Here is a 26562-nt window from a genome sequence, read left to right as displayed (position 1 = left end):
GTCCACCCTGCAGCATTGGGGATATGCTATTCTTCTGCCCCTTTTCCCGCGTGCTTTTGCATACTTCATCTTTCCCGAGTTGTGGTGCCGCCAGTCCGTTCTGGCATTGTGGCAGTCGCCCCAGCGTAATGCCGCCCGTGACCCCCTTCCTTACTCCGCTCTGCCGCGCCTTTCCCAGCAGCGACTGAACCGACCCATTATGCGACCGCTTAGTTGCTGGATTAGGCGTGGACAACTTCGGCCGCCCCCAAGAGGGCCTTGGAGAGACGCCATTAGACAGACGGGTGCCTTCCAGAGGGGGTGATCTGGCCATGTTTTTGAGTGGGACTTGCTTCGGGAGTAGGGCTAGCGTGTGAATTGGTCCCCGCTCGTCTGGCGTTGTTGATCCGCCGAGCCAGCCCTTTGTCGCCGTCGTCGTCGCGGTAGTGGACATCTCGATGCCCATGGCACAGCTAGGTGTAGATATTTTTGAGAAATTCGGCGTGCCAGGCGCCCGCTCAGCAACATTCATTGTCGCGAGCCCTGCGATGTGCCGTGTTTCTTTTTTCTCCACTTCTCTCTTTGTTAGCCATGACTTCTTTCCTACGCGATTGTTCGGTGCTAGTAGTCTGCTCTTTGGTCGTCCTGGATTGTTGCCCGTCGACGGTTGCCTCGTGGATTTTGTTGGCTTTGTCGCGGAGAGCGGAGAGGATGTGTTGGCGACGGATCCGGATAAAGGAAAATAGACGAATGCGGACGGGAACCTGGCGCAGCTTTGGGCAATTGAGACTTTATCGTCAGGAAACCTTATCCCGAGGCTTGTGGTTTCCGGTACGGCGTGATTTGCTCCAACGACTTTGGGAGAAGCGCGAAGTTGTCAGGAATACGAGATCACATAGAGGCAAGCCCGTCTGTGGCGGGCCCGCTACATATAGAACGCACCTAAATGCCCTCTATTTGCCACTTGTCCAAGCCTTGGCTTGGCGCAGTAGCGAAGAATTTCCAAAACTCTATCTGCTGTTGGCGGCTTCCAGTCCCTAGCCGGCCCATGGTTGAGAATGGTAGGGTCCTTTGAATCCAACATTTTCAGATCTCTTAATAGCGATGATAGATGTTCGTACCCCACTCCTTAGGAGAAGTAATGAGACTCAGGCCTGATAGAAGCCACATCGGGATTGTCGGATACCTCGACCAAGAGCCACATGATGTCTATTGCTGTGAGGCTGTAGATTCAAAAGGCTGCAGTTGTAGTATGTTCTTGGGTGATGTCTCTGGACTGATTATATGATGAGACTAATGGCAGGGCGAGAAATACGAAGATGAGATAGGTTTAAAAAAGAAGTTGGGGATTCGTACCTACTTCCATGGTTATGGGAATTGACTCTGTATGGCGATTCGCTAAGGCAATTATGCAACCTCTATGGCCCGGTCCATGCAGGCGCGCCGTGTGATCGCACCTCCCATTGGCTTCACACTTACGCGATTTGTCCCCTCGCCAAGGCATATGGGCAGCGCCCATTGGTTCTTTCAGCTGGTCTAAAATAGAAAGACAAGGCCCCGATCTTCCCCGGTCATCACCATTTCATGTTTCATGATTCACGGGGGAGAAGCTGTGCACCCGACAGCCATCCTCGAGCTGTATCCCTCTCCGCTTGCTCGACCAGCACTGTTTGAGTTCCCGAGCCTAGCCATAGCGTTGAGCGTAGCTCCTACAAGCCTGGCTATGGCTATCATGTCTCTCCAGACCCTGCCGCTGAAGACAGAGTACGACAGCATGATCGGGTAGTCTTCTTCAGCATAAATGGCAGACATATTAGGGGTAGTCATCGTAAATGATCAGGGGTTGGACGTACTGGTTTTGTCCAAATTAGTGTGGACGTAGGCGCGGCAGAACCGGCGCGTGGCATCTCTTTTGGGTCGCTTAACAAAAACCAGGCGGACCACGCGGGCGATTTCGACCTCAGCAGTAACGAATCATTCTTAAAGCGCTAACCTCCCACAATTCTACAACACAGTGAAATCAAAGAACTTCATTCCTTCAGGCAGCATAACACCACGAATATGAAGGCGGTTCTACTACTTAGCATGTCTGTTTTAGCAGCGGCTCATCGGGCAATTGCACAGCCTTTTCCCAACACAAGACTAAAAAAACGCAATCCCTACCCATTACAAACAACGCTGGATGATCGCCCGGATCTCTCGATATGCACCGTACCAATATCCAAGCCTTGTAAAGTCATTGCGACTTTTTGGGATGGCACTGGCGATTCCATCAATGTGAATTTCTTGCTGGATGGGGGGTTCAGGAAGTTTCCAGATGCTCGTGCATATAGCACGATTTCCGTGCTGAACCAGGTCAGGGGGTGTGTGTGTGAATGGCGAACGAGTTATGGTGCATTGTGGACTCTGGAAACTGGCGAGAATAAGGTGTTTGGGCCACCGGGGCAGATAATGGAAGGACGATGCCTCACGTCAACGTGAGCTGGGGTGAAATCAGCGAAACTACTCCTGGGTCATTAGCCTGGGAAGAAGAGTATTTGGGGGAAGCGTAAGATAGCACGGAGACGTTCTACATAGTATGAGGAAAACTCGTAGAACCTGACATAGAATTGTTGGTAGAATATCGACAATAAAGGTTTACTACCTGGATTGAAGGGCTGTTATGACTGACCACTGTATATAAGTTACTCGGCTCGTGCCAAACGAGTATCAATAGATTGTATTCATTCTCATCTGTATCTGACAATCCTAATTGAACTGCAGGCCCTCATGAAAAGTCACATCCAAACGTCCATTATTGCCGACACAATGTCGAACTTTCGCTTTCGCTCGCCGATGGTAAGCTCCAGAATGTAACCCGGCCCGCTGCTTCGATGTGTAATGGGACCTGGACAAACATAGTCTGCATTGCCGCTGCCTATCGCATCGAGCTTTCTTCACAGGCTGTGGAGGCCCTACGTCCACAGTTATCCTTCCCTCGTCGGAAGTCAGACTGTTTGACACACTAAGTGCAGACTCGTCGCCCCAGAAACTACAGTCGATTGAAGGCCATCCAAACCACGACAGTTGAGCACATCAAGACCAAGCGACCCGCCAAGACGCTCGATCACAAGCTATTGGGACCCTTCCAAGTCATCAAGGCAATATCCCCCACCGCTGTCAGACTCAAGCTCCCCAAGGCCTGGAGAATCCACAACTCTTTTCATGTGTCGCTCATTGAGCCGTACCGCGCTGGCAATCAGGAACTCCCTCACCCTGACCAGGTCCTGCGAGACGTCGGACCCATAGAGGCCGAAGACCATGATCTTATCGAGAGTATCAAGGACTCCTTAGAGACCCAAGGACGCGTGAAGTATCTGGTCAAGTGGAAAGGATGGCCCGCCAAAAGACACTGGACCTGGGAACCCTATGATCACTTCCTAGGCGATGGTGCAAAGGAAGACCTCGTCAACTTCCATCGCACACACCCCGACAAACCACGCGATGAACGAGTCGAACTCTGATGCCTCGAGGCAAGGCATACGGAAGGGGGAGATGGTGTCACACGCAGTGTCACACGCAGATCCAACAGGCGTACTGCAGGACCAACTGGCATGCAGGACCGGTCTAACGGAGGACCGCTTTCCAGGCAGGCAACAGCGCTTGGGAGGGATAATACGATAAGAGGGGACTTTAGGATCCTCCACGATGTGTATATAAACCTCACACACGACCTCACTTTAAGTGAGATAGAACCAGAGCCCTCAGAGGTGCCATAGTCAAATATTAGCTGAATCAGATCCAAGCCCTTCAAGCCCTTGTCACAGATGTTGAATACGAGCTCAACCAGGGAGAGGATGTCTCCCATACGGCTCGGGTAGAGCATGAAGGGGAGCTTGTGCATAGATAGCTGCCCCAACTTGGTGATATCGTACTTATCGGCGAGGATGAAGAGGTTGGTGTGGCAGAAGAATACTTTGGTGTGCGATGCCCTCGTACAGGGAGGCTAGAACTTAGACCGTAAACAAAGATCAAGCTGAAAGATCAGCTCCTATGAAGCCGTGGGTTTGTTAAAATCTACGGCTAGTTCGAAGCCTACTAGAGGGACGTTCCTCCAGCTGCGAGATTGTATTTCCGAGCATCTGTTTCATGGGCGATATTTTAACCAAGGACCAGAACGGGCGCGTGAGAATGTTCAAGACCTTGAAGGAGGGCACCCCAGTATCTCAATGCGTCATCCAAGGTTTTATTCCTTCTCGAAAGATAGGGCTGTCCTGGCCCGAATCGTGACTTTATGATTATCAGGGAAAAGGGACCATTACAGTATCATTACGGCCGGGTGGGCAATATCTCCGCATTTCTTTGCGAGCTTATAGTATTGTACAGTACGTACAGACTTCAGACCCATGTATCTACATTCTACCATAGCCACGATGTCCGCTTCTGAACTTCTGACTCGGTCTATAAAAGTCCACCCGTTATCAAGTTCCAGGCTATCAAGTTCCAGGAGTGGGATGCCCAGGTGCTTAGGCAACAACCTCCTCTACACCACTCCTATGACCGAGTTCTGTCCCCAAGATTCCAATGCAGCTACCACAGGGGCCATAACTAAAGTCATGCCACGTACAGTAACAAGTGCCGATATCGCAAAGTAGATATAGTGCATCATTTCAGCATGATCTTCCGTAGAGTAACAACATGGGTACATGGTAACCACTGAATTCATTCCGCGTTCCTATCAAGTTGCCAAGTTGGCATAGTCAATTAGCGTACTGTGGCTAGTGAGCATAGCCAACCCCTTGGCCCGCCGCTACCCGTCCAATACGCATACCTTTCCTTGCATACTCTAGGGTGAAAGTATATTTCTAGATATACTGTAGATATGAATCACATATTCCAGCGCCAGAAGATGGAGTCGTCACTCATTTTTCCTGCTTGAGATAGCCTATAATTGACGTCCGCTTGCATTGGTGCATCACTACAGACCAACTCTTCAACAAATGTTGGTGACCGAGCCAAAGCGCACACGATGTTGACGCGGAAGTGATGGGCGGGATGCTATCTCGGCATTGTGTCTTGCGAATGCTAGGTTTCGAAGCAGTTGTTCCTCGATTTCTTCCCGAGTGGTGTCCGCCTTCTTTGTCCCACCATACAATTGCATATTTTGGTGGCAGCCATCATAACGTGAGCGGGAATGAACAGCTCGAGATTCACGTTTCTCTTCCTGGCTAGATAGTCGTATTTACCTCCAATATCTACGTGGACATACCGAATCGAGCTATGTCGATGGTGCGGATACGTCCTGCGGGTGCGGTGTTCCCGCGAGTGTTCTCGTCTGGGCCGGCGCGGAAGGCGTCGCGTAGCTACTGAGGTAGCCCGCGTGCGAGAGATCCATCTCGGCACCGTCCTGCGGCGGCGGGGAATATTGGTAGGACATGGTTGCCATCTTGGGCCAGGACAAGCTCTGAAGACGACCTGATCCAAGCTCGGGCTCCAAGAAGGCTGGATGGTTCCTCGGTGGCAGTTGGACGGCGACGGCCATATACAAATACTCGTCTGCTAGGCTCCTAGGATTGGTGGATGGGGAATCTATCGGCCAGGTAGCTAGCTTCGGCTGGTTGGTCCGATAGTCCTATCCTTGAAAGGGGGCCGGACCAGGGTTTCTGCCCTCTGGCAAGGACAAGATGATGGGATCAGTTATGGCAGATGGATTTGGTCGGGTCGTTTTGTTATTAGGGAAAAAGCAGGAAATGGAGAGAGAATGAAGCGAGGAGAGGCGGGCCAATCGAGTCCGTTAAGACGGGTGAGGATCCGCGAGCCAGACTTTGTTTCGATGCGACCACAGAGAGAGTCAGCATCCAATTTGAGAAGCCTGTGTGGCACGAATGCAGATGCACGCGGCACAAATTGATACGTGATATGGCAACGCAGCAGGGTGTCCACTTCTAGGTCAACTATTATATCTGAGGCATGACCAGAGGGGAAAGCGGGAGCCAATGATTATCTGTATCTGGGAAGATGATGCACCTGGGCCCGGTAAACTGGTCTTGAGTTCCTGGGTCTGTGTCTATAAAGTGTGATCGTTGTTGACGAGGTGCAGTTCCAGAGGGCGGGAGGTCCAGCGCGTCCGACCCAGCAGCTACCTTATGTATAAGCTGTGTCTGTCTCTCGGTCTATATCCTGGGCCCGATGGAGTGACGGGTAGATAAAGAGAATGGAAAAGAGAGAGGGAGAGGGAGAGGGACTCGCTAAGGGATCGACGCAGTTGCTCAGGTGGTCTCCAAGTGAGTGTTAACATGTTGGGTGATGTACATAAAGAGGTGAAGCATATATGTGTTGAAGTTTTGTTCCGGGTGTAGGAGCTCGCCAGCGAAAGGGCTAACTGTACGCAGTTCAGTCAAGCCAGTCCCTGGATTGACGATGAAGTGCTGGCTGTAACTGGACAAGTATACCGGGGCCAAAACACTACGAGACTACATGGTTCCTCTTTTGACAAGGTTTAAGGCTTCTTGCTGATTAGACTGGTCGTCGAGCCAGGGTCCGGTCATGCTGCAGGTGAAATGCAGACCCCTGCAAGGATTTGTGTGGGTACTTCATGGAGGGTCGAGGGTCCGTGCAGAAGTCCTTGTGCCTAGATTGGTTCTTAGATGGGCGAAATTCCTCGCGGATTTGTCCATCAGTACTTTTGGGAGACTGTTCTATTAAGGGCTCTACATCGTGTGGAGGATCCGGTCAGGGTCGTACTACTGCAGCCACTTCCGCTTTCGTGTGCAGCAATGGTGCGCTCACTACGAGCGGACACACCGCGTGTAACCCCCCAATATCGCCACAGGCGAATTGAGGTAGGGGGCTGGAATCACGACCGTGGCGGCGCTTCGATACAACGCTGACAGCTCCCCAGGGGCGATTAGTTATGCAGTCAGTGAACTGACGCGTGCGTTCCTACCCAACTAACAGTACCCAGCCGATTGTCGACCGCACAAGCCCACTCCATGGGAACACATGATCAGACGAACTGTCCGAACTAGCCAATACGTCTAGTGCTACTACGCGGATGTTCAGGCGGCAGCGGGGAACTACCACTCATTTTGCATGTCCTTATCACGCGGTGGTTTTGCTTTTTGTCGCGAGGAATGGGTGTAAGAAAGGCGCTGGTCGTGACGGTGCTTGTGTAAAGTAACCATCTTGTTCAGAGGACCGACCGAAACCCTTGACTAACACACCATTTACTCTCTCGCTTCCTTTCACCTCATCCGAGCACCCCCTTTTAAACACGTACCATTTTTGTATATTACCACGCACTTAGCCACCCGCGCGCGCGCATTGAAGAAGGGTGCCAGCCGAAGGATAACACGACGAACAATAAAAGAGAGAGGAACCCTTCTCCCCTTCTACTTCACATTGGTCACTCCGGCATGTTACATCCCCAGTGAAGCAAGCCGTCGATACAGTCACGCTTACCCGCCGCATCCCCTTGGCTACCTTGAGCGGCGCTACCCTCATCACCACCTGCGCTCCCACCGCGACACGCGCCTCTCCAAGACCATGGTCGAGCGAGACGACGATGCTCCGCGCAGGAAGGTCGCCGTGGCTGTAAGTTTGGCGAAAGAAAAGCAATAATACACTATTATAGACTACCATTCCTTCTTTGCCCTGAGTCATCCTTCCTCAAGAACCTTGAACACTCCAGCTAGCCATTGGATATCTGGAGTGATCATAAAAGCTTCAGTAATGCCAACAAAAGAGAATGAGAAGCTGACGATGTGCCTCCCAAAACAACAGTGCGGTCGATGTCGAAAGCGCAAGATCCGGTGTAGTGGCGATCCAGGAAACGGCGGGCCATGTTCTAACTGTAAGAACGCTGGTCATGAGCCTTGCTTGTTCCTAAGGGTATTTAGATTACTTTTATTTCCCTCTCATGCCCAATGACCCACCGTATGAGTACTTTTCTCATCTGCTAATATTGCTTGACTTGCGCACGCAAAAGGTCTCTTCGACCGAAACGCACCTAAGAGAAGGGAGCGACGATTACGGCTACGACGTTCAGACGGCCCCCGCCTATTATGCCTACTCGAGCGGTGGCGCGAAGGGCTCCAACTCGACGGCGTGGACCGGAGCCGGCGCGTATCCTGATGGCGGCGGGGTCGCTGCGGTGGCAAAGTACGATCTTGGTGACCACCCACCCTATGCTAACAAGGCGTCTACTGCCGCTACTATGGACTGCTGTGGCTACGGCGACTTTGGCGAGTCGCCCGGCTCTTACAGCACGGCGGCTTCGGCAGCGCTGTCTCCCCCGTATAACATGGCCATCTACCATGGACAAGGCTGCGCGGGAAATAAAAGAGGTGATCAAGTTGACTGACAAGGAATCACTGGAGCTCATGATGCCGAGTGCGATACAGAGAGAATAGCATCTGGCGCAATGTAAGACGATACACTCACATAACTATTCAAACGATCAGTACACGCTGTAGCTCTGTAGGCTCTAGCTATGAAGTGGTCAATGCTATGTTATACAGAACCAAGGGCTTCCCTCGGGTTTGCCATCAAATCCACACCGAAATTAAATGAGATTTAGGAATTCCCTCAATTGTGCCTCTAAGGGGCCCCGTCGATAGTGATTGTAAACGTGACCCCACTGCATTTGATAACCGATCATAATGAGAAGGTTATCAAGAATTGCCGTAATCTTGCCCGTTCTGTTTACTACCAGCAGGGCCTGTCTTGATTAGGCCTCATGACTCTAAATCATCGCAACTCCTAGTTCTCTCGTATTTTCGGCTCTCGTTCAGCTTTTCTGGCCGAGTGGGCGGATCTCATTCATCAGGCTCCGCGCGCCATGGCCGGGTCGCTTGCAGCTGCCACGGTAGACCCTGACTACCAGGAAACCCTGCTATCCCTGGCATGGCAGGCAGAGACGACACCGACGCTGAGATTGTGCGAAGCGCACAGGTCGGTTCAGTAATTGTTGAATGGGGTCTAGTACGGTCTTATGGTTGGTCTGGGGTCCGATTGGTAGATTATTCATGTCTATCTCTCCCCCTGTGTCACTAGATAGATCTCCCATAACATCGTACGAGTGGCTATTGGTCAGTGCGCTGCGTGCACGTGATACCCCTATCGTCGGTATTGGATACCCCTGAATCGGGTATACCAACAGCAAACCAGCATGCCTGATGCAGTCGCCGGGTGACCCAACTGCCTCTCTTGGCAATACAATCTATCTCCGTTGGGCTTGAGCTCCGATTTTACGCATACCGACACCAACCAAGGAAATAACGATAACAAGCAATCATCGGAGAAACCCAAGCAACCCTCCTTGTTCATTTCTCAACCAAATCCAGTCCTGTCTTCCCAAGTAGCGGGCAAGAATAATTAGTTCGTGTATTTGCGCAGTGGAAACGCGTCACCTGGCATTGGCTCGAGGTGCCACGCTTTCGTAGCGGTGCTTTCGAATGCATCATGCCAATCGCTTCGGAGGTCCTCTGGAATATCCCAGCCAAGAGCCGAGCTGCGGAGTCTCATGAGAACCAAGTGTCTGACCGTTGACGAAGCCTTCGCAAAGTCGGGTTTCTCCGTACCGTCAACAGGATCAACGTCCTGCTGAGTCGCGCCCAGCACGGTATGTACCTTATCGGTAATGTCGACACGTACTCCAATATTACCATGTGGAACGAGGTTCGCAGCCAACTGGAGGCCGCGGGCCGCATTGGGCGAGCTATAGAACTGTGCTGCCCCCGCCATCCCGACACGGCAATTCGCTGTAGAAGCCGTGTGCTTCCCACACGGATTTGGCTGAAGAGGACACCAAGATGGAGAACCAGCCGTATCCTAGGGTAAAAATTGAAGAAGACCCGAAGAATCTGCATAACGGGCAAAAGAATGTTTGTCCTCACAGATGGTGGATCATGCGCCCAGGCCTCTTCCGCAGCATTCACCTATATATGCTTGCCAGAGGGACAGGCCGAGTGGCAGGAACATTGGCATGATGAACCACATGGTATCATTGGCGATATCCAGCCGCGAGAAGCCGAGATGATTGCCTTGACCAAGGCTCTCGAGGGTGCATATTACACCATAATTTGCTTATACCAGAAGGGACTAGATCTGCACAGAGACGACGGAGACAAGAATGATTCACTTCCTCCCCAGGGTAAGGGGTCATCCTATGGCGATCGGGAAATATCACCCATCTCTGACGATAGGCTCGCTGGGATAGGGGGAACGGAGGCAACCGCGAACCAATGCCATGAAAATGGCAATAACCATGATAACAGTATAAAGCTCGAAACTCTTTCTGACCATCGAGCAGGGGCAAAGTTTGGGTTCTATGAGTACGAGAAGCTCACTGGTGTGCACATGGGCAACAAAGGCACGCTGGCAACGGTCGAGGTTCACTGGAGACCTTCGAGTGTCTCGCTACAGGACCTGCCACGAACCGCGCTACCAGAGGTCCGTGAAATCTTTCTCAAGATGTACACAGAAAGAGAGTGGGATGAACAAATGGAGCTTCTCCAGAACCGAGGCAGACCGTCCAAAAGGCGAAGATTTGGGGTTAGCTAGGTCCTGTTCGTCTATTATTGTCAAATCGTTTCATAAGCTCAGCTCTCGTGCTTTCATCAGCCGTCAATCGGAAAGTAGTGCTCAAGAAGTATTGGTACTCTATTATTACCATTTATATCATGTAAATGACATCAACTGTGCCACTGAAGCTGTAAACTGGGTTCTTCTGGGAGATCGGATTTTCTGACATTTCATTAGCCTCCTAGTTTAGTTTGGGCAACTTTACGGATAGGGTACCGTGCACTCAATTCTCTTCTCCTTGCCCACCAGGTCTTTAGGCTGGACATGGCATGCAAGGGAACTAAATCGGCCTGGGGGGGCGTCGCCCGCCGATTTGGACCCAGATGTCTTAGAATTCGACTGCCCTCCTGGTTGGAGCTGGAAAGATCAGGTACTGCCAGGCTTGTGGGCAAGTCTGGGATTAAACGGCGAGGGTAGCCCCGCCCAACGATAAGACATCAATCAAATTCTATACGAATAAGTTTTTCCTTGTCCACTCAGGACTCCCTATTGCGTCTACCTGCTTCCGCCGTAGTGTGCTTGCGTCTGGCTACCGATTGGGTACGCACCTCCGTTATAGGGGTTGACGAAACTATGAACGCCGTCTTACTCCTCCTATCTTGATGGAAATCCCATTGCATCCGCCGCCCAGACATCTTGTACGTGGAACAAAAGGAAAAGCTTCGAGGCTTGTACTGTTCTCTCATTATATGTGGTGCCAACAACAGTATAGGCAAGAATGCCGGTAAACACTTCGATTTGCGTGATAGTCCTCTCGCCCAATGCTCCTTTATGCGAGATCAGGAACCAGGCGCAACCACGGCCGTTCGGGCTACCCAGGATGGAGTCGAACCCTTCCTCACCCTGCGCGAAGGACAGACGACCGGTGTTCCACTTGCCGATCGTTGGGGCTGGACCGAACTTGTTGATTACGGCCTGGTTCACTATCTCCACCGTCTCTTTGTTCGTAATCCAAGACTGAATAAACCCCACCATTCCAAAGCCCTCGCCGATGCCATAGTCCGGCTATCATCCGAGCTTGACGAACAGTCTATCCAAGTGAAACAGCTTGGTCAAAGGTAAAGTTCGCTTATGCTACGCAATACCAAGCCTTTCCTCTTACTAATCAACCCTTCAGTATTGACACCCTGTAAGTAACTTATGTCTACTTCTTGTGGCTAGCACTGAGTTTCTGCCACAGCAAGCAGGTAGTCGACAATGGGTAGGCAGTCCTAAATATTCTACGGAAGGCACACACTGAACCGGTTCATAAATTTGAAGATATCAACAGAAAGATGGATGATTGGTTGACGAAGCTAGATGATGTCATCGAGCAGGACTCTTTGGGCAAAAACGCGGATGAATTACTTGAAGAGGAGTTCTTAAGTTTAGAATAGGTATGGTGGGAGTGTTCTTTCGAAGCTTTCTGATAGGAATAATTCAAATGCTTATTATAACTCTATGTTGGAAGAAGCATGTGCGTAGATTGGATGTTACTTGTCGCTTTCTAAATTCAACTTGGGACTTCACGTTAAAGTTTGTCCCATGGTCCAGTATTCAGATAACGGAATCCACGGTCCAACTAGACACTTTCCACGACCTTGTACAATAAAGTAGAAGTTAATTCTACCACGTATATAATTTATTAAAATCAAGCGGAATTATCATCTTTAGATACTTCTATATCATTCTGACAGGTGCGCACATTACCCCCGGACTCTCCGCAGATCCTATAGCGTCGCGGGCGCGTCTCAGGCCACCTCGTACGTCCATTTCTCCGGCGCGATTCATCCTGTAACTGCCCATTAACGTCCCTTTGAGACTGTAGGTCTTCTCCAGCTTGTATACGAAGTGATCCTCTATCCTGTAGCTGTCTCTTTTTCGTACGGCGGCGTCGGCTAAGCATCTTATTCACCTCGTAGTGCGCTTACCTCACCCTCTAAGAGAGCGAGCCGGTGCATAACCCGACGCCCTGGATAACTGTCACCTATTCCTAGTTCCCTTGCTGAACTGCCCTAGGCCTCCCGCGTCGATCGGAAGTTGTCACGACCATTTCGGACGAGATTTGACCCATTAGAAAGCCAGTCTCGCCGAAGTTATAGATATCCTCCTCTTGAATCTTATACTGATCAATTGTATTCCGTACGAGGGTAAACCATGGGCGATACGCGTCGGGATCTTCGCAGAGGACTCTATGATAGTCGATTCTTCGACTAAAACGCGTCTGAAGGTACTGGTTGTCGTCGTACGAAGCTGGAGGCCCAGTTGACGCCGACGCGTTCCGCGTCGCGTAGACTGAGCAGTCGATTCGCTATATCTTAAATACCACTTATCCGAGGCGGAAACGATCGCGAATCTTAGTCGATTATATATCGTACGATTGATTGCTCTTAGATTCGTAAGCCTTTGCGTTGGCGACTGCGTATCCTGTCGTAATACCACCGCGATACCGGTGACGTAAGGTTGTATGCGGGACATTGCATATTCGTGCTGCGGATCGTACGCTTAATTTAGGGTCTTCTCGAAGCGCTTAGAGCGCTTATTGAATATCGCTCTCTTTCCATCGGCCTACCATCGTAGGTGGTGGAAGTATAAAGAATAAAATATAGGTTGTATGGAGTTGAAAGAAAGTGTTCAGTTGGACCGTGGATTACGTTAACGTTACTTTATCGGGTGTTCGTGCAGTTACAGAATTTTAGCTTCTTTTTGTTGGTTTGCCCTGCCACTCGTTGCTTCGGTTTCACCTTAGAGGGAAGGGAATGATTCTTTTATTGAAATCACGTTGAGCTTCCGATGCCGATTCACCTTGGTGGCCAGAAAACGATCCTGCGTTCGTATTGTTCATTGGTGACTCTTGCTTACTGTATGTCGCAGGTGTATATTGCATGCACAGTGATTTCTGTACGGTGCAAACCAGGTCAGCGTCCGCATTTCAATCTGAGATTCTTGACAACGAGGTGGTAGTGCGGGGTATCTGTACAGCGCGTAACGGTCGTTCCTGGAGTACAGCTAGTGTTGGGACAGAATCTGTCCGTTGTACAGATACCCTCACTGACAAGAATCCTTGATTGGAACCCGGACGCTGAACCTGGGTTCAACAGTACATACAAGCAACATGTACGTACGGGAAATTAGAAATTTTCGATATTGAGTTAACTTCATTTATGCCGCGTATGATTAGCGGTCTAAAGATTTGCTGATGACACCGGTCAAATAAAGAGATGGAAATGGACGCTGGACATACAGCTTGTGGTCCATACCTGTTTAGGGCTATAAGTCTGATATTCCCACCGCTCTGCTTGTACCATTTCGGCGTAGACGGCCGGGTCATATTGGATTCAGAATAATCCGGCGACGCTAGTCTCTTTTTGCTGCATCCGTGGAGAGCTCGAAGATTTTCGTGGGCTGAGTTCTGTCCTGGCGTCCATAGTTGTTGTGTAGAGATAGAAGAGTAGCTATGCCGCACTAGCGCCACTAGCGGGCCAGATCCCTTAGAGAGTCGGTTCGCGACCCCGCGTTATTAGACGCCCGTTCTGTCGTACTTTACTTATGAACATGCCAGACTGATCTTGGCCTAACGCTACTGTGACATGCTTAAGTCATCTTTTCTCTACTGCAGTAAATGCTGATGGAAATTGACGCTTGATTGCATCAAATGTGGGGAAGGCGATTTCCTAATGATCCAAGGCCTACTCTGGATCCTCCATCTACACCCAAATGTTCGTTTCTAGGGGGAGGGGCGGAGGGTTCTATGCGGCGCTGCGGCCCAATGCCACAGCGGCGTACTCGATGAAGAACCTTTGTGCATTTCTGGCTGGAAGTCACAATAACTGGTCGCACTTCAAGAGCTCGTAAGACTTCCGCGGCTCTAGAGGAGCGAGCCAAATGCAGGCACAAATCCGTTGTATACAGGTTGCACATGTGGGTCGACTTGGGATTAGGACTTAAGGGCACGCTGGAATTAGATGAGGCATCGGCGCCCCTTATAGCCAAACTCGAGTCCTAGTACAGCCAATTAGGCGTCGGTTTCCTCTTGGAAGAGCAGTAAGCGGATGTTACATCCCGGCCGTCATAGGCCGTGGCTGCAGATGCTAGTTACCGTGTAACGGGATCAGGTCATTTGCGCAGCTTTTTGGGGTGATGCATTTGGTTGCAGGTGGCGCCACGTATTAACGTACATGACCAAATGGGGACGGTAGTTGGATCGTACATAGGTCTATCAGCAATAACAAAATGACATGAGAACTTGGTACACTTGTATGGTGTGTGTTTGGGCCAGCAAGTGATTTTTGTCTGGAATCGATTACTCAACAGTCTCAAATCACATTATGACCTACGCAATGACGACCCTTATTCTTGCCACCGCCAACACCCCAAAAGCTTGCCTAATAGCACAAAGCACCTTCGTTCCGTCTGCTACCCCCCATAGCGGTAGTCTTAGATAGAACCACACTACCACCTATCATATGTCGAAGAATCAAATGGGATATAATAGGCAGCATTGAATATACAAATAGTGGCAAAGATGCTATCTCAAAGGAGGGAAATAACAAAAGAGATCTTCCAGTACTACGTGTTGGCGAACTAGACTGGCTACGAAGCGGGTGTACTGCTGAACTATATTCATATGCAGATGAACCAACACTATCGTGGTTATACCTGGACCAATTGCAGCTCCAACATGTTGTTCACGTTGTTGCTATCTTCTTTATTGAGGTATGTTACCTAGGCCAGTATCCAAGCGGTTCCCATGCGCATCCCTTAGTATGTCCTGTGCCCTGGTGCTTACCATTGGAACAATCAACTTGCTGTAGAGAGCGGGGTGTCCAAACCGAACGTCCACACTTTCGTCGTTTCGTTTCTCCATCACTACATCATCGCTTACTTTTTTACCCCTCTTACTATAGAACAACTGATCATCGTCGAAAGTCTTGATGCAGAAATATTTGAATCCTCCAAGGATGGCAAATAGCGGTGCCATGAGGATTACCTGGACATACGACTCCCTCCTAGCGATCACAAAGATCGCCACCACGACGTTGCTGAGCAACGTCGCGGTAATGACACGATTAACGATGAACCCCCAGAAACCGCCGCCGGATTCGTGTTTTGTCGCAAATACGTACCTGAAACCGAACGTAAGCGGTGAACACGCTAACAAGGTAAAAGATATCGAACTCACATCAACAGATACTTTTTCAGGTAGCTATCCGTAGTAAAGTAAAACGCGGTTACCGGAAGCACTAAGGGCTGGAATGGAGCAAATACCAATGCAATAGTAACATAAAAAAGAAAATTGTTATAATGAGATGCGTAATCGAAAGAAGGCGGCGCCGTAAGTTCGAGCAATTCCCGAGGTGTTGGATTGAAAAACCAGCACGACAACCAGTCTTTTCCTAGTCTGACAAGCTGTGAGATATCCAGCGCCGCACCAAGATTACACTGCAACAAGTAGTTGAGCCAAAAGGGTGACACATCGCAAAAAGCTCCCATGAGGTTTTCGAATGGCTGGGTATCCTTGATAGCTGCCCACAGATTCTGATTCGACTGGGCTCGGATGACCGCAGCGGCATACTTCCAACCGGCCGAAAAGAACGAGAAGACGATAAGGTTGTTAAAGATGAAGAAGACATAGAGCTTGCGAGCCACACCTCTCTCGCGTTCCATTTTGGAGAGATCGCCAGCATAGATGGAGAGACGCCGGAAGATGGTCGGCAGGAGTAAGTAGAACAGCGTTGTAACCAAGGGCGCGAGGATACCTTGTATTGCACCCCATGTTCGTGGATGGCGTTCGAGCTCGGCCTGAAAGGTGGGCCATATGGCACCAAGTTTCGACAAGTCGGCTAGGAAGACGGCAATAAGAGCATTAGGGACCGTCCAAACGGCGACCAGAGCAGATACCGCGACGTGACCCATAAAGACTCGCCAGCGGCGAGTTTCCTTAGGCAACGAGAGGTTCTTCCAGATCACATGTTTCGGTCCGGGAGCAAGCTGGATTTTGCTCCCATGAGGATGCTGCTTCCTCGCAGCATACGCCAGCTCGTGAGCCTGCTCCATATTTGGACATGTGGCAAAGCCGTACGGAAGCACTTCCTTATCCACTGTCGCGTTTCTCATTTCGTGGATTTTGGCTGAGAGTCGGCGGATACGCGCAACTAAGTACTCAATAGCATCAACGTTGGATCCTGGGGCGAACGTCGTGTCATCGCCTGCCCGAGCCTTGCAGGTAGGACGTTTTGCTGGCAGCGTTTTCGGGTGTCTCGAGTACTTTGAGAGCACTGTTTCTAGTGCCCGAACGGCTCCCTCGTACGTTTCAATGAGCTCGGGGAGTTCTTTGAGACTATGTGCAATGGTACCAGATAGATCCCTTGATGTAGCAAACGGACGGACAAGTTCGACAATGCCTGCATCGGTGCGATATCGGTCTGCAATGTCAGTCACCTGACCAAAGCTTAGTATTGGAACACCTCTAGGTCTCCGAGGAGCGACGCATTCTTTATCGAAGGGGGGGGGGGGGTATAGCGAGATATTGCATACCATGAGCGTTCGAGGAAACGCCTTGTTTTGGTACTCAGAGCTCTCGAAATACTCGCACCTGATACGTGCTACAATCCTAGAGCTTGTCCACAAGAAATAGCAAATAACAATGTCGAAGGCATGCGAGGTGGCGACATATGCCCAACATGCCCTCCCGCCGACAGAATAGGGGGCGAATTTCATGAACGTATTGGAACCATCAGACGAACGGTTCTTACTGTTCTCGACGATGTTAAGCGGGATATATACACCACAGCCAATGATAGATAGGAAAATCGTAATGTTGCGGCACATTGTGGTGAAGTGTAGAAAGACAGCTGCATCCTGGCCAATCTTTTCGACAAGCGCCTGATCCCTAGTATTGACCACAGGTTGGACCCAGCCAAACACACCATTTGAAACTGCCGGAGGAACACACTTTCCATCCGAGATATGCTTCAGTCGAGGTGCATAGATTGTTTTATTGCGAGGTCGTAGAAGACAGAAGAGCACGGCGCAAAGCACTGCGCCACTTATGGAATAACCGAAGGACGACCAGAACGCTTTAGTCGTTAACTGTCACAGGCGGTAAAGTTAGGAATAATATCTTTTTTTCGGAGATAGTATATCTACCTGTGTATTAAATGGACTCTGGATGTACTGAAGGAAGTCCTCGGAGTCGTTGTCGCGGGGCTGTAGCGTGAACATGGTGTGAGATGATTTACGAGCTGTATACGTTTGACCAAGTGGACGGCACCGTATCAAGTGATATGACGCGGGAGTCGAGACCGGCTGGCTAGGATTTGGGCTTAATATGTAAAAGGCTCTATTTATTACTGAAAGTACCTCTCCAGCTCGTTGGATTGAAATGTGAGATCGCAAAGGTTTCAGTTGAGTCCAGAAGCATCCAAATGGCGCGGTGCGTTGAGTTATTCAAGCTACCGGTCTGCTGCTGTTCCAGCCGTCCATAAGGCCCAGCGACGAAGGTAATACGGCCCCTGACCATTGGTCAAAACGTGCACTGTGGTAGGAGGTACAGTATGGCACGTATCGGCAGTGCGAAAAGCTGCGGTTATACCGTAGCTCAAATTTTGTTTCTTCGACTAAACTCATCCTTCTGTTGAGCAATTCCAATGTCGTATTAGACCCCATACTGTAAAAACCAGGTTCAGCTTCCGGATTCCAATCTAGGATTCTTGTCAATGAGGCAGGGCGGGGTACCAGTACAACGGATAAAGGCCAAATTCTGTCCCAACACTGGCTGTACTCCGACTCGACAAAGCCGAATTCAGCTGAACATGACTTATAACGAATGATTATCCGTTACGCATTAGGGTCGCAAGTGTATATCGAGAAGTTCCAAACAACGTTCAACCTAGTACTATGAAACCCAGGTTAAGCATGCGCATTTCAATCTAAGATTCTTGACAATGAGCTAATGCGGGGTATCTGCACAGCGCATAACAGCCGTTTCTGAGGTACAGCTAGTGGCGGGACAGGATTTAGCCTTTGCGCGCTGTACAACCCCGCTCTACCTCAATGACAATAATCCTTGAGTGGAATCCGGACGCTGGACGTGGGATTTGACAGTACTGTGAAAATAAGGTTTTGCGTCCGTATTTTAATCCGAGGATCTTGACAACAAGGTAGTGCGAAGTATCTGTACTGCGCGTAACGGGTGTTTTTGGAGTACAGCCGGTGTTGGGGCTGAATTTGACCTTTGTCAGCTGTATAGATGACCAAATTTATATCCTACCATGTTGTCCACGCTTTGCCGGACAGCGACAGCATTTACGGACACTGCTCATAAGCCACTCTCTCACGGGAGCCATTTTTCACGATCACTGGTGGATAGGACATACTCTAGCTCTTCAAAAAATCTGTGGGAAGGAGCTTTACTTTGTTGGCTGTCAATCTCACAAGCTGTGGGCTAAAAGCTACCTGGTTACTAGACTTGTGCTCTTCACCTTTCCAAATCAGTACACATCAGGGCCATAACTATACTGTTAAACAGTGTCTGCTACAGCTAGATACCAGCTGAACAAGAGTGACTCTTAAATTCCACGCGCTTCATAATGTAGATGTAGCCTTTCAGCTTATCGTGGGGCAGCTTTTCTAGCATTGACTCATTTCCGGTTCGCAGCTTCTTGATTCTAATGACCTAACTAACAATAAAGATTGCTACCCCTGACACCTCGGCTTCTGCCAGAGACAATGTCAGTTTCATATCACCGTGCAGTTCGCCACCCATTTCTGACGTTCTTTCTCCATCCGTATCTCACCCTCTTGGAAGATCCGAGTGAGATACAGATATGCGTCATTAATCTCCTTCATAATTCTGTAAATATCTTTCCAGACATAACGTAGATGTGCAATTTCCCGCCGGAGTTTTTTGTTTTCTTCTGCCAGCAAAGATATTTCGCGTCCTTCTTGTAATGACGTTTGTAAAGATAGACGGAATAACGTTCCTTCCAGGCTGAAAGCACCATCCTCGGAGTAGACACTAGACGCTCTTCTCGGCGGCGTGCACATGGTAGGATAGCGACTTAACTAGGCCGCAAACGAGATGTTGCGATCGCATGTGAACCCGTCAGGGAAAAGCTCATAGAAATTGTAAACAGAGCAGAGCGAGAACGACGGCTAGTGATGCCGCACAAGTTCGCGAACAAGTGCTAGTGAAGACCGGGATTGTTGTTGGTGTTGGAGAGTGATAAGCGTAAGAGGTATTTCGGTACGAGCTGCCAGCTGCAGGCCCGACAACTGGCTGTGAAGGATATAAGGCTGTGTTGGTGCTCTAGTTGCTAATCGGCTGGACTACCTGAGACGTTGGCCGTATAGGCCCGGCAGCGCATGCAGTATAATCTATTGGATATGACAAATGGGCGTTTGTGCCTTCATAGGTTCTTCCCAGTGACACGTTAATGGACATGAAGGCACTAGCAGTGTGACGTGTGGCTTCCAACGATGTATACAACAGATGGGTGCTAACGCGACAAAAGAGCAAACAGAGCTTTGGTAAGGGCACACGAAGGTTAAATAGCAAACGAAGTGTTTGGGATTGGGCCGTGTTTGACGTAGAAGCACGTGCGGCCACTTCAGACGATTAGACACCGGTTTGAGAGCTCGAAAAAGACTTATCCGAAAGTACATCACGGAAGACCATTACTAGACAAACAGCCCTATGTCGTCTTTAAACAATCCAGTACGGTACAATGTCCAAAAAAGGAATAACCCTAGTCAGAAATGGATCTGGCGGCCATACTTCCTCGTGCGCAAAAGACGGCTCCAAAAGATAACGTATATAAGTTGCCATGAATCCTTAATACTGATGATGAGTGTGATACAAACACGACAACATGCGGCAGTGCAACCATTCTCACTGGCTTCAGCTATCACGAAACAATGAGGGCGCAAACCTGGAGGTGTCTGATAGACTCGAAAGATTACATAATCAACAAACTGCAAGCCATCGTTTTCCCGGGTTTGCCATTTTATTGGGCAACCGACATAAATCATTAGCGCTGAGAAGCCTCGGAATCAATCCCCCTGGTTCTAGCAATAAAAGGGCATCTGGGGACATCCATCTATTTTCTGCTCCTGGCACTGTAACCCATCCTCTGCTAGTAGCTGATGGGGACCTCTTCTCTCGTGGGAAGTTCAACAAGGCTTACGGAAATCCAAGGTGCCATGAGAATAGTATGTACCAAGTACAGTCGTCTCTCGGCTTCGAGAGCATGGAAAATGCCGTTACTCGGCTATACAACCAGTTGCTTCTTCCCTTTTCCGACCTAGTCTGTCTTTTTGTCGACGATCTCGGAGGTATGGCGAGGGTCACCGAGCACCTTCGAAGTTGGCTACACCCGGATCAGCAATTCGCCTTGACCGGAATTCAACCATGGCTTCTTCTCGTCGTAAGCAAAGACCTAGAGGTAAATGAACAACTGATGCTGCGTGAACTTGTTCGGGCACAAAATGGCGTCAAACCCCGCTTCCGCGGATACCAAGTTTTCAACATTGCAGAGAGCGTGCGCCAAACAAGAGCGACTAAGGAATGCCAGAATAGGCCATGGGACAGACTCCAAGCCAAGATTTGGTCTCTGTCGGGTATTTCACGTCGGAGACGTGACGGTTTGCTGTTCTCGGTCCCGCACTTTTCAAGTTTTATTCATTCTGCTGTCGACCGCTTTGTAGATCCAGGTAAACATCCACTCGAGGTTGTTGAGGCATCACGTTTAAAGATGCCCGTTGCAGCAGACCTTGAAACGCATCTCATTACCTTTTTGAAAAGTATGCGAAGCACTGAGACCGTGACGACGTTGGGAATCCCTATTATAACATCAAGTTTTATACTGGACCACTACCCACCTGGCATGCATCGTAAGTGTCGGACACCTGCGAGGTAACAGCCGCTAATAATATCCAGAATTCAACCCTCGAACTGTCTTCATCAGGTTGTACCGACGTACAAGTAAACGAATCTATGATGAATGGCCGCAACATGAGACCAGTTTCCCGTTGCCTACTTCCTTCTTGAGCCTGTTGGAGAACAATTTCCTTGAACAATACAGACGTTTCCGACGTGTCAAGTCTGCTGCCGAGCTTCACAGGAGCAATCTGTGCCAATTTCGCAAAGAGTATTCTGGTTTGTTCTCAGACGTCACTTGTTTCAGCTGCGTTAGACGTCCTCCTCAGTTCAGCCTCCCTTGTGGCCACATGATTTGTGAGAATTGTGTGAGGGTCTTTGGTCAAGACACAAAAAGCCCGTGGGGGTTTTGCCTGAAAGCCTGCATCCTTTGCGGTAAGAGCGTAGGAGACATTGAAATCGGCATGAGGCCTGACACCGCGAGCGTACGTGTTTTGAGCATTGACGGCGGTGGTACGAGGGGTATAGCCCCTCTTGTATTCATTGAAACTCTACAAGAGTGCATTGGGTTACCTTGTCCAGTCCAGCGCCACTTCGACCTTATCTATGGGACCAGCTCTGGTAAGTTTGGTTAGAGGCTTAGCTGCTTCTTTATACTAATATACGGCTGTGTAGGTGCAATAACGGCTGCAGCATTGTGGATAAATGGGTGGTCTCCCAGTGAATGCATTGCGAGCTTCGAAAATCTTGCCAAAGTTGCCTTTCAACGCCGATGGTGGTGGCCACGTTTACCAATCCTGTTGCCCATTTTCAAGCTCCTGGCTACCCTGGTACTAGACGGCCAGTATTCAAGCAAGCCGCTAGAGGCCGTGCTGCTCCAGGTGTTCGGTGAGAAGAGTATACAGGCTTGTTCTCCAGCTACTGAACTTGGAGCCAAAGTCGGAATCACAGTAACTACGACGCAGGATGCAAGTGCATGTATCTTCACTACTTATAACGGTGTTGGACAGCGACGAGCAGATTCCGGTATGTGAAAAGTCGCCTTGGGTGCAATGATTCTAACCTAAAGCAGAGTACCATGTGTTCAAGCCTCAAAGCAGTACTGGCCAGATTCCGTTGTGGGAAATGTAAGCTGATGTCGCTCTGCGAGGCTATTTCTAACCAAATTTTAGTATACGCTGCAGTACCGCAGCACCTTAGTAAGTACTGTAGGATCGCACAGCCGATGTATATACTGACGCATGTTAAGCTATTTCAAGCCGAGGCGCATCGATGGGCTAGGCACATTTCAAGACGGCGGGCTTGCATTCAACAACCCTGCTGCGATAGCAGTTCAAGAAGCCTTTGCATCAGGGGCTGAACCTAGTATCATCGTGTCGCTCGGGACAGGCGCGGCGAAGACACGCAGCCCCGTACTTGGGGACTCGCGTCGGCTCCTGCAAGACTCATTTCCGATGCGTATTTTTCGTGCATTTTGGCAAGGCAGTAGTTCCCATCGGGCCTGGCAACAGCTACTCCGTCACACCAAGTCTGATAGCCAAAGTAACCTTTTCCGGTTTGATATTGAGTTTGAAGGCCCAGTACCCGCTCTCGACGATGTGGCAGAGATGCAAAATGTGGCCAAGCTCGCCCGGGACGAAATTCTTCATTCACCATCCCTAGAACCATTGATACACCGTATCAAGGCGGAGCTGTTTGTCTTCGAGCTCAGTCCAGATGCCCCTTTCCGATTTCACAATGGGGTCTATCTCTGTGCGGGCAGGATTCTGTGCCGCTTACAGCCGAAAACACCAGAATATAACGCATTTATGTGCCAGCTTGCTCAATCCTCGGCCTCACTTCACGTAGCCCATCAGCGCATCATCAAGGGAGTCTGGGGGAGCCCGACTGTGAACACACAAGAGCAATTCCACCAGGAAGTCAGCTTCCAGATTAAAAGCCGCGACCGGCCTTTCTCCATATCCCTGGCTGTCGGTGACTATCACAGTCATATTAGCGGATCACCTTTCACTCTGGAAGGTCTTGTTGAACAGCAGAAACTTAACGCCGTCTTCGGGACTGCTGACCACAGGAAAAGACCTGTAGAAGAAGGAGAAGAAGCCCAGAAGGCGAGCCCGAATCCTGCGAAAAGGCGTAGGACGTGTTATTGAATTAAAATACTATAGAATTTCAATTGGCTAAGGGTTGTCCTGCGTGGCAATAGATCGCAAATCCTACAAGACCTTTGTAATGCAAAGCTGTTTACTTCGTACTTCAAGCATAATAATAATTCTCTTGCAACACGGCTGGTTCCCTCACCACTGTACAGTGAATGCACAGCTGCCAAGAAGCATCCGGTATTTATCTTTGCATGCTCACGCTCCAAGGTTGGTTAGATTTTGCAAAGAGGTATCCTCCCTCAGGTAAGCGTTTCCAAGCGTATGCCTCCTTTTCCGTGGTGATCAAAAGAAGTTGGGGTAGATTAATCTGCCACCAATGTGCTAGGCTGAGAAAAGTTAGTGATCAATGCCTAATAGGAATTTTACTTGACGAACTGAGGTGATTAACGAGCATCGCCTTGCACTTAACCTGGCAACCGTGTCTTTCCCGGTTGTTGACTTTGGTAGCCCTTATGGGTTAATGTGCGATGACGAACTGTATTTTACATATGCCTCACTTCTTGGTATGTTCACGGCTATGACCACTTAACTATAAAGCCCATCTTATATATGTGTTCGTGCCCTTTCCTTTTTCTTCGAGTGGCGGACGCATCTTACGCTTTCACTCCGGGCGGCACGTTATACGGACGTAACTTCAATTTCTTCTCATAACGGTCATATTTAGCGGAAGAGACTTTCTTAGTGCAATGTACTTCAACGGCTCTACGTAGATAATATTCTATGGTACCGTATTTGTGTCGACACATTAACCGGCGCTGGGTGTTCATAGTTCAAGTGACTAATGTGAAGAAAACGCTGTACCAGAAGTGAACTTGCATAACCTGGAAACTGCGGCGACAACTCGATGAGCCCAGATAAAACTCCTCCTGAGCCTAAAAGTTGTTTTTCGCCCTTTGAGTTCGAATTGCAGACCCTACCCTACTAGACTTGATTATTACGGTAAATTGAGATACTGTTCCAGACAGACTGTTCAGTATACGGAACAAGTTCTACAGCAAAGGCCTTTAAGACCCATAACTTACGTTTAAGAGCTAAAACGGCGCCATATCAAGATCCATTTCTCCAGCCTCCATATTGGACTCAATTTTTGCGTGGTGTTGAAGTTCATCAACAATCAGCAAAGCCAAAGTAGGATACTCGTAGTTTATGTACGGCCGCGTGGCGTGAATTATAAGTACACCATTCGCTTTCGCCTTCTCCGACGTCCAAAAGATTGGAAAGCATTTTTGGGCTGTTTGGAAACTTACTTCACTAAACAGTCTGATAGCATATAGCACTGGCTCCCGTGGCATCAACGTCAGTATGGCGCATACTGCTCAAGATCCGATCGGAAAGTGCTGGTTAAAAGGTGAGATATGGGGAGAATAGTACTGTAGTGTTTTTCTCCGAGCCCAACTTCTCAAGACACCACTCCACTAACTATGACTTTCAAAATGCTAAACCACAATCACAGAACTCCCGAACGAACTGCTCGGTTCCATCTTGGACAAAGCATCCCCCCAAGATGGCATCAGACTCGCTACTACTTGTCGCATGATGTGCGAAAGAATCTTACCTCGGTTTTATATACAGGACGTTGTTAGCTGCCCTCAGAACAGTGTACCGTTTGCACTTCAATTCAGTTGTTGGTACGGCAAGCAGAAGACCTACGAGATGGCCATAGCTGCGATTCGAAATACTGGACAAAACGCGCCACAGGTATTGAACCAGTTGTTCGATAACAGCAAACTGCAACTGTTCGTCTCCCGAGCATGTCCGGCGCGAAGCCATCTTTGCTCGACGGTGCCCTACTATCATCTCAGGAATGATCGTTATACTCTAATGCATATCTGCGCTTTCCGTGCCAATACTCATATTGCTGGGCTCCTGATGGCAGGGGATGGTGTTGATGTGGACTCCCTAGATGGGCTGGGAAGGACTCCAATACATTACGCAGTCAACGACTCTGTTGTAAGCCTCTCCTCGACTTAGCGGTATAAGTCAAGTGACTCTTTTGGTTCGATCTTCGCTTATCCAAATTTATTCTAACGTGCATTTAGGCTCGCATTCTCGTCCAACTGGGAGCCGATATCAACGGGAACATGAAATATAATGGAAGCGGGCCCCTCGTGAATTTGATATGTGATGCTGACGCGTCATATCAGCCCGTAGCAAGCCTTCGAGTTGCGTCGCCCAATGATAGAGTGTGGCGGGATGCCTGGCCACGGGTTATTATTCCAGACCTCTTTTCTACAATACAATACCTGATTGACGAAGGAGCCGCTGTGTCTTCGCCACTCAAGGATCCACAAATTTGTCCTCTTGCTTTTGCCATTCGCTTTGGCCATATCAAGATTGTGGAGGCACTTTTAGACGCTGGGGCCGACCCGAACCCAACACGAACGGTACACGGAACTACCGAAACCTACCTTCTGCTGACAGAGGCGATCAATAGCAATAGGCCCGAGATAGCACGGCGCTTGTTGAAAGCCGGCGCACGGGTGGATGCGTTACCCGGCGGCACTCAGATCCCCCCCATCCTCGCGATAGCCACAGCATGGTTCTTGAGCAACGCAAGCCGCGAATCAAACTGGGAAGATGTCCTCGACCAAATCTGCGCAGCCTCCAAGGACATCAACCATCCGATGGAAGGACATAGTGCAATCTGGTGGGCCATCAAAGAAGGAAGGTTCGCCGTCGCCCGTGTATTAGCACGAAACGGTGCATCATGGGAAGGCAGGGGTTTATACTTGAATGCAACTGTGCTTAGTAAGTTGGTGGACGAGTTTAGCAGATCCTGATGGATAAAACACAGGCATGGAAGCCAATATTCCAGGGTACTGAATGGTGACAAGGTGTTTCAAAAATTAAAATTTGCACTCCAACTTGATTCCATTGTGGATGGCGAAATGAACAATGGTATTAATTAACAATTTTCTGCTTAACTTTATTTGATCGTTGAAGAATATCGATTACGTGCGAAGCTGCGATCGTGGGATACGGAGCTAGGTCAAACGACTTGGG

The 26562-nt window shown here is 49.5% G+C and overlaps 7 protein-coding genes across 7 annotated transcripts; 4 read left to right on the top strand and 3 right to left on the bottom strand.

The window, feature by feature from the left end:
• Positions 1 to 2787: 2787 nt before the first annotated feature.
• On the top strand, positions 2788 to 3482 carry PG985_005498 (uncharacterized protein; the record flags this gene model as incomplete). The annotated part of the gene is made up of 2 exons (XM_066825267.1): positions 2788 to 2817; positions 2994 to 3482. The coding sequence occupies 2 exons, from the start codon at positions 2788 to 2790 to the stop codon at positions 3480 to 3482; spliced, it is 519 nt and encodes a 172-aa protein (XP_066688427.1).
• A 1754-nt stretch (positions 3483 to 5236) lies between these two features.
• PG985_005497 (uncharacterized protein) lies at positions 5237 to 5500 on the bottom strand (the record flags this gene model as incomplete). The annotated part of the gene is made up of 1 exon (XM_066825266.1): positions 5237 to 5500. One exon carries the CDS (start codon positions 5498 to 5500, stop codon positions 5237 to 5239), a length of 264 nt encoding a protein of 87 aa, XP_066688426.1.
• Positions 5501 to 7503: 2003 nt separating this feature from the next.
• PG985_005496 (uncharacterized protein) lies at positions 7504 to 8320 on the top strand (the record flags this gene model as incomplete). Its single annotated transcript, XM_066825265.1, has 3 exons — positions 7504 to 7551; positions 7741 to 7810; positions 7857 to 8320. 3 exons carry the CDS (start codon positions 7504 to 7506, stop codon positions 8318 to 8320), a joined length of 582 nt encoding a protein of 193 aa, XP_066688425.1.
• A 1013-nt stretch (positions 8321 to 9333) lies between these two features.
• On the bottom strand, positions 9334 to 9702 carry PG985_005495 (Clavaminate synthase-like protein; the record flags this gene model as incomplete). Its single annotated transcript, XM_066825264.1, has 1 exon — positions 9334 to 9702. One exon carries the CDS (start codon positions 9700 to 9702, stop codon positions 9334 to 9336), a length of 369 nt encoding a protein of 122 aa, XP_066688424.1.
• A 138-nt stretch (positions 9703 to 9840) lies between these two features.
• PG985_005494 (uncharacterized protein) lies at positions 9841 to 10521 on the top strand (the record flags this gene model as incomplete). Its single annotated transcript, XM_066825263.1, has 1 exon — positions 9841 to 10521. One exon carries the CDS (start codon positions 9841 to 9843, stop codon positions 10519 to 10521), a length of 681 nt encoding a protein of 226 aa, XP_066688423.1.
• A 4708-nt stretch (positions 10522 to 15229) lies between these two features.
• Positions 15230 to 17791, bottom strand: PG985_005493 (uncharacterized protein; the record flags this gene model as incomplete). The annotated part of the gene is made up of 3 exons (XM_066825262.1): positions 17671 to 17791; positions 15704 to 17613; positions 15230 to 15647 (listed from the first exon to the last, which is right to left on the bottom strand). The coding sequence occupies exons 1-3, from the start codon at positions 17743 to 17745 to the stop codon at positions 15230 to 15232; spliced, it is 2403 nt and encodes an 800-aa protein (XP_066688422.1). The 5' UTR covers positions 17746 to 17791.
• A 2944-nt stretch (positions 17792 to 20735) lies between these two features.
• PG985_005492 (uncharacterized protein) lies at positions 20736 to 26382 on the top strand (the record flags this gene model as incomplete). Its single annotated transcript, XM_066825261.1, has 11 exons — positions 20736 to 21414; positions 21461 to 22021; positions 22076 to 22426; positions 22473 to 22527; positions 22573 to 22599; positions 22650 to 23533; positions 24827 to 24907; positions 25013 to 25097; positions 25182 to 25509; positions 25599 to 26307; positions 26354 to 26382. 11 exons carry the CDS (start codon positions 20736 to 20738, stop codon positions 26380 to 26382), a joined length of 3789 nt encoding a protein of 1262 aa, XP_066688421.1.
• Between the last annotated feature and the right edge of the window lie 180 nt (positions 26383 to 26562).

The sequence above is a fragment of the Apiospora marii genome (assembly GCF_038362585.1).
Source record: "Apiospora marii strain CBS 49790 chromosome Unknown utg000003l_segment0_segment0, whole genome shotgun sequence".
NCBI classification, from domain to species: domain Eukaryota; kingdom Fungi; phylum Ascomycota; class Sordariomycetes; order Amphisphaeriales; family Apiosporaceae; genus Apiospora; species Apiospora marii.
Note: the sequence above shows the minus strand (reverse complement) of the source record. Positions and strands in the feature narration are given on the sequence as shown.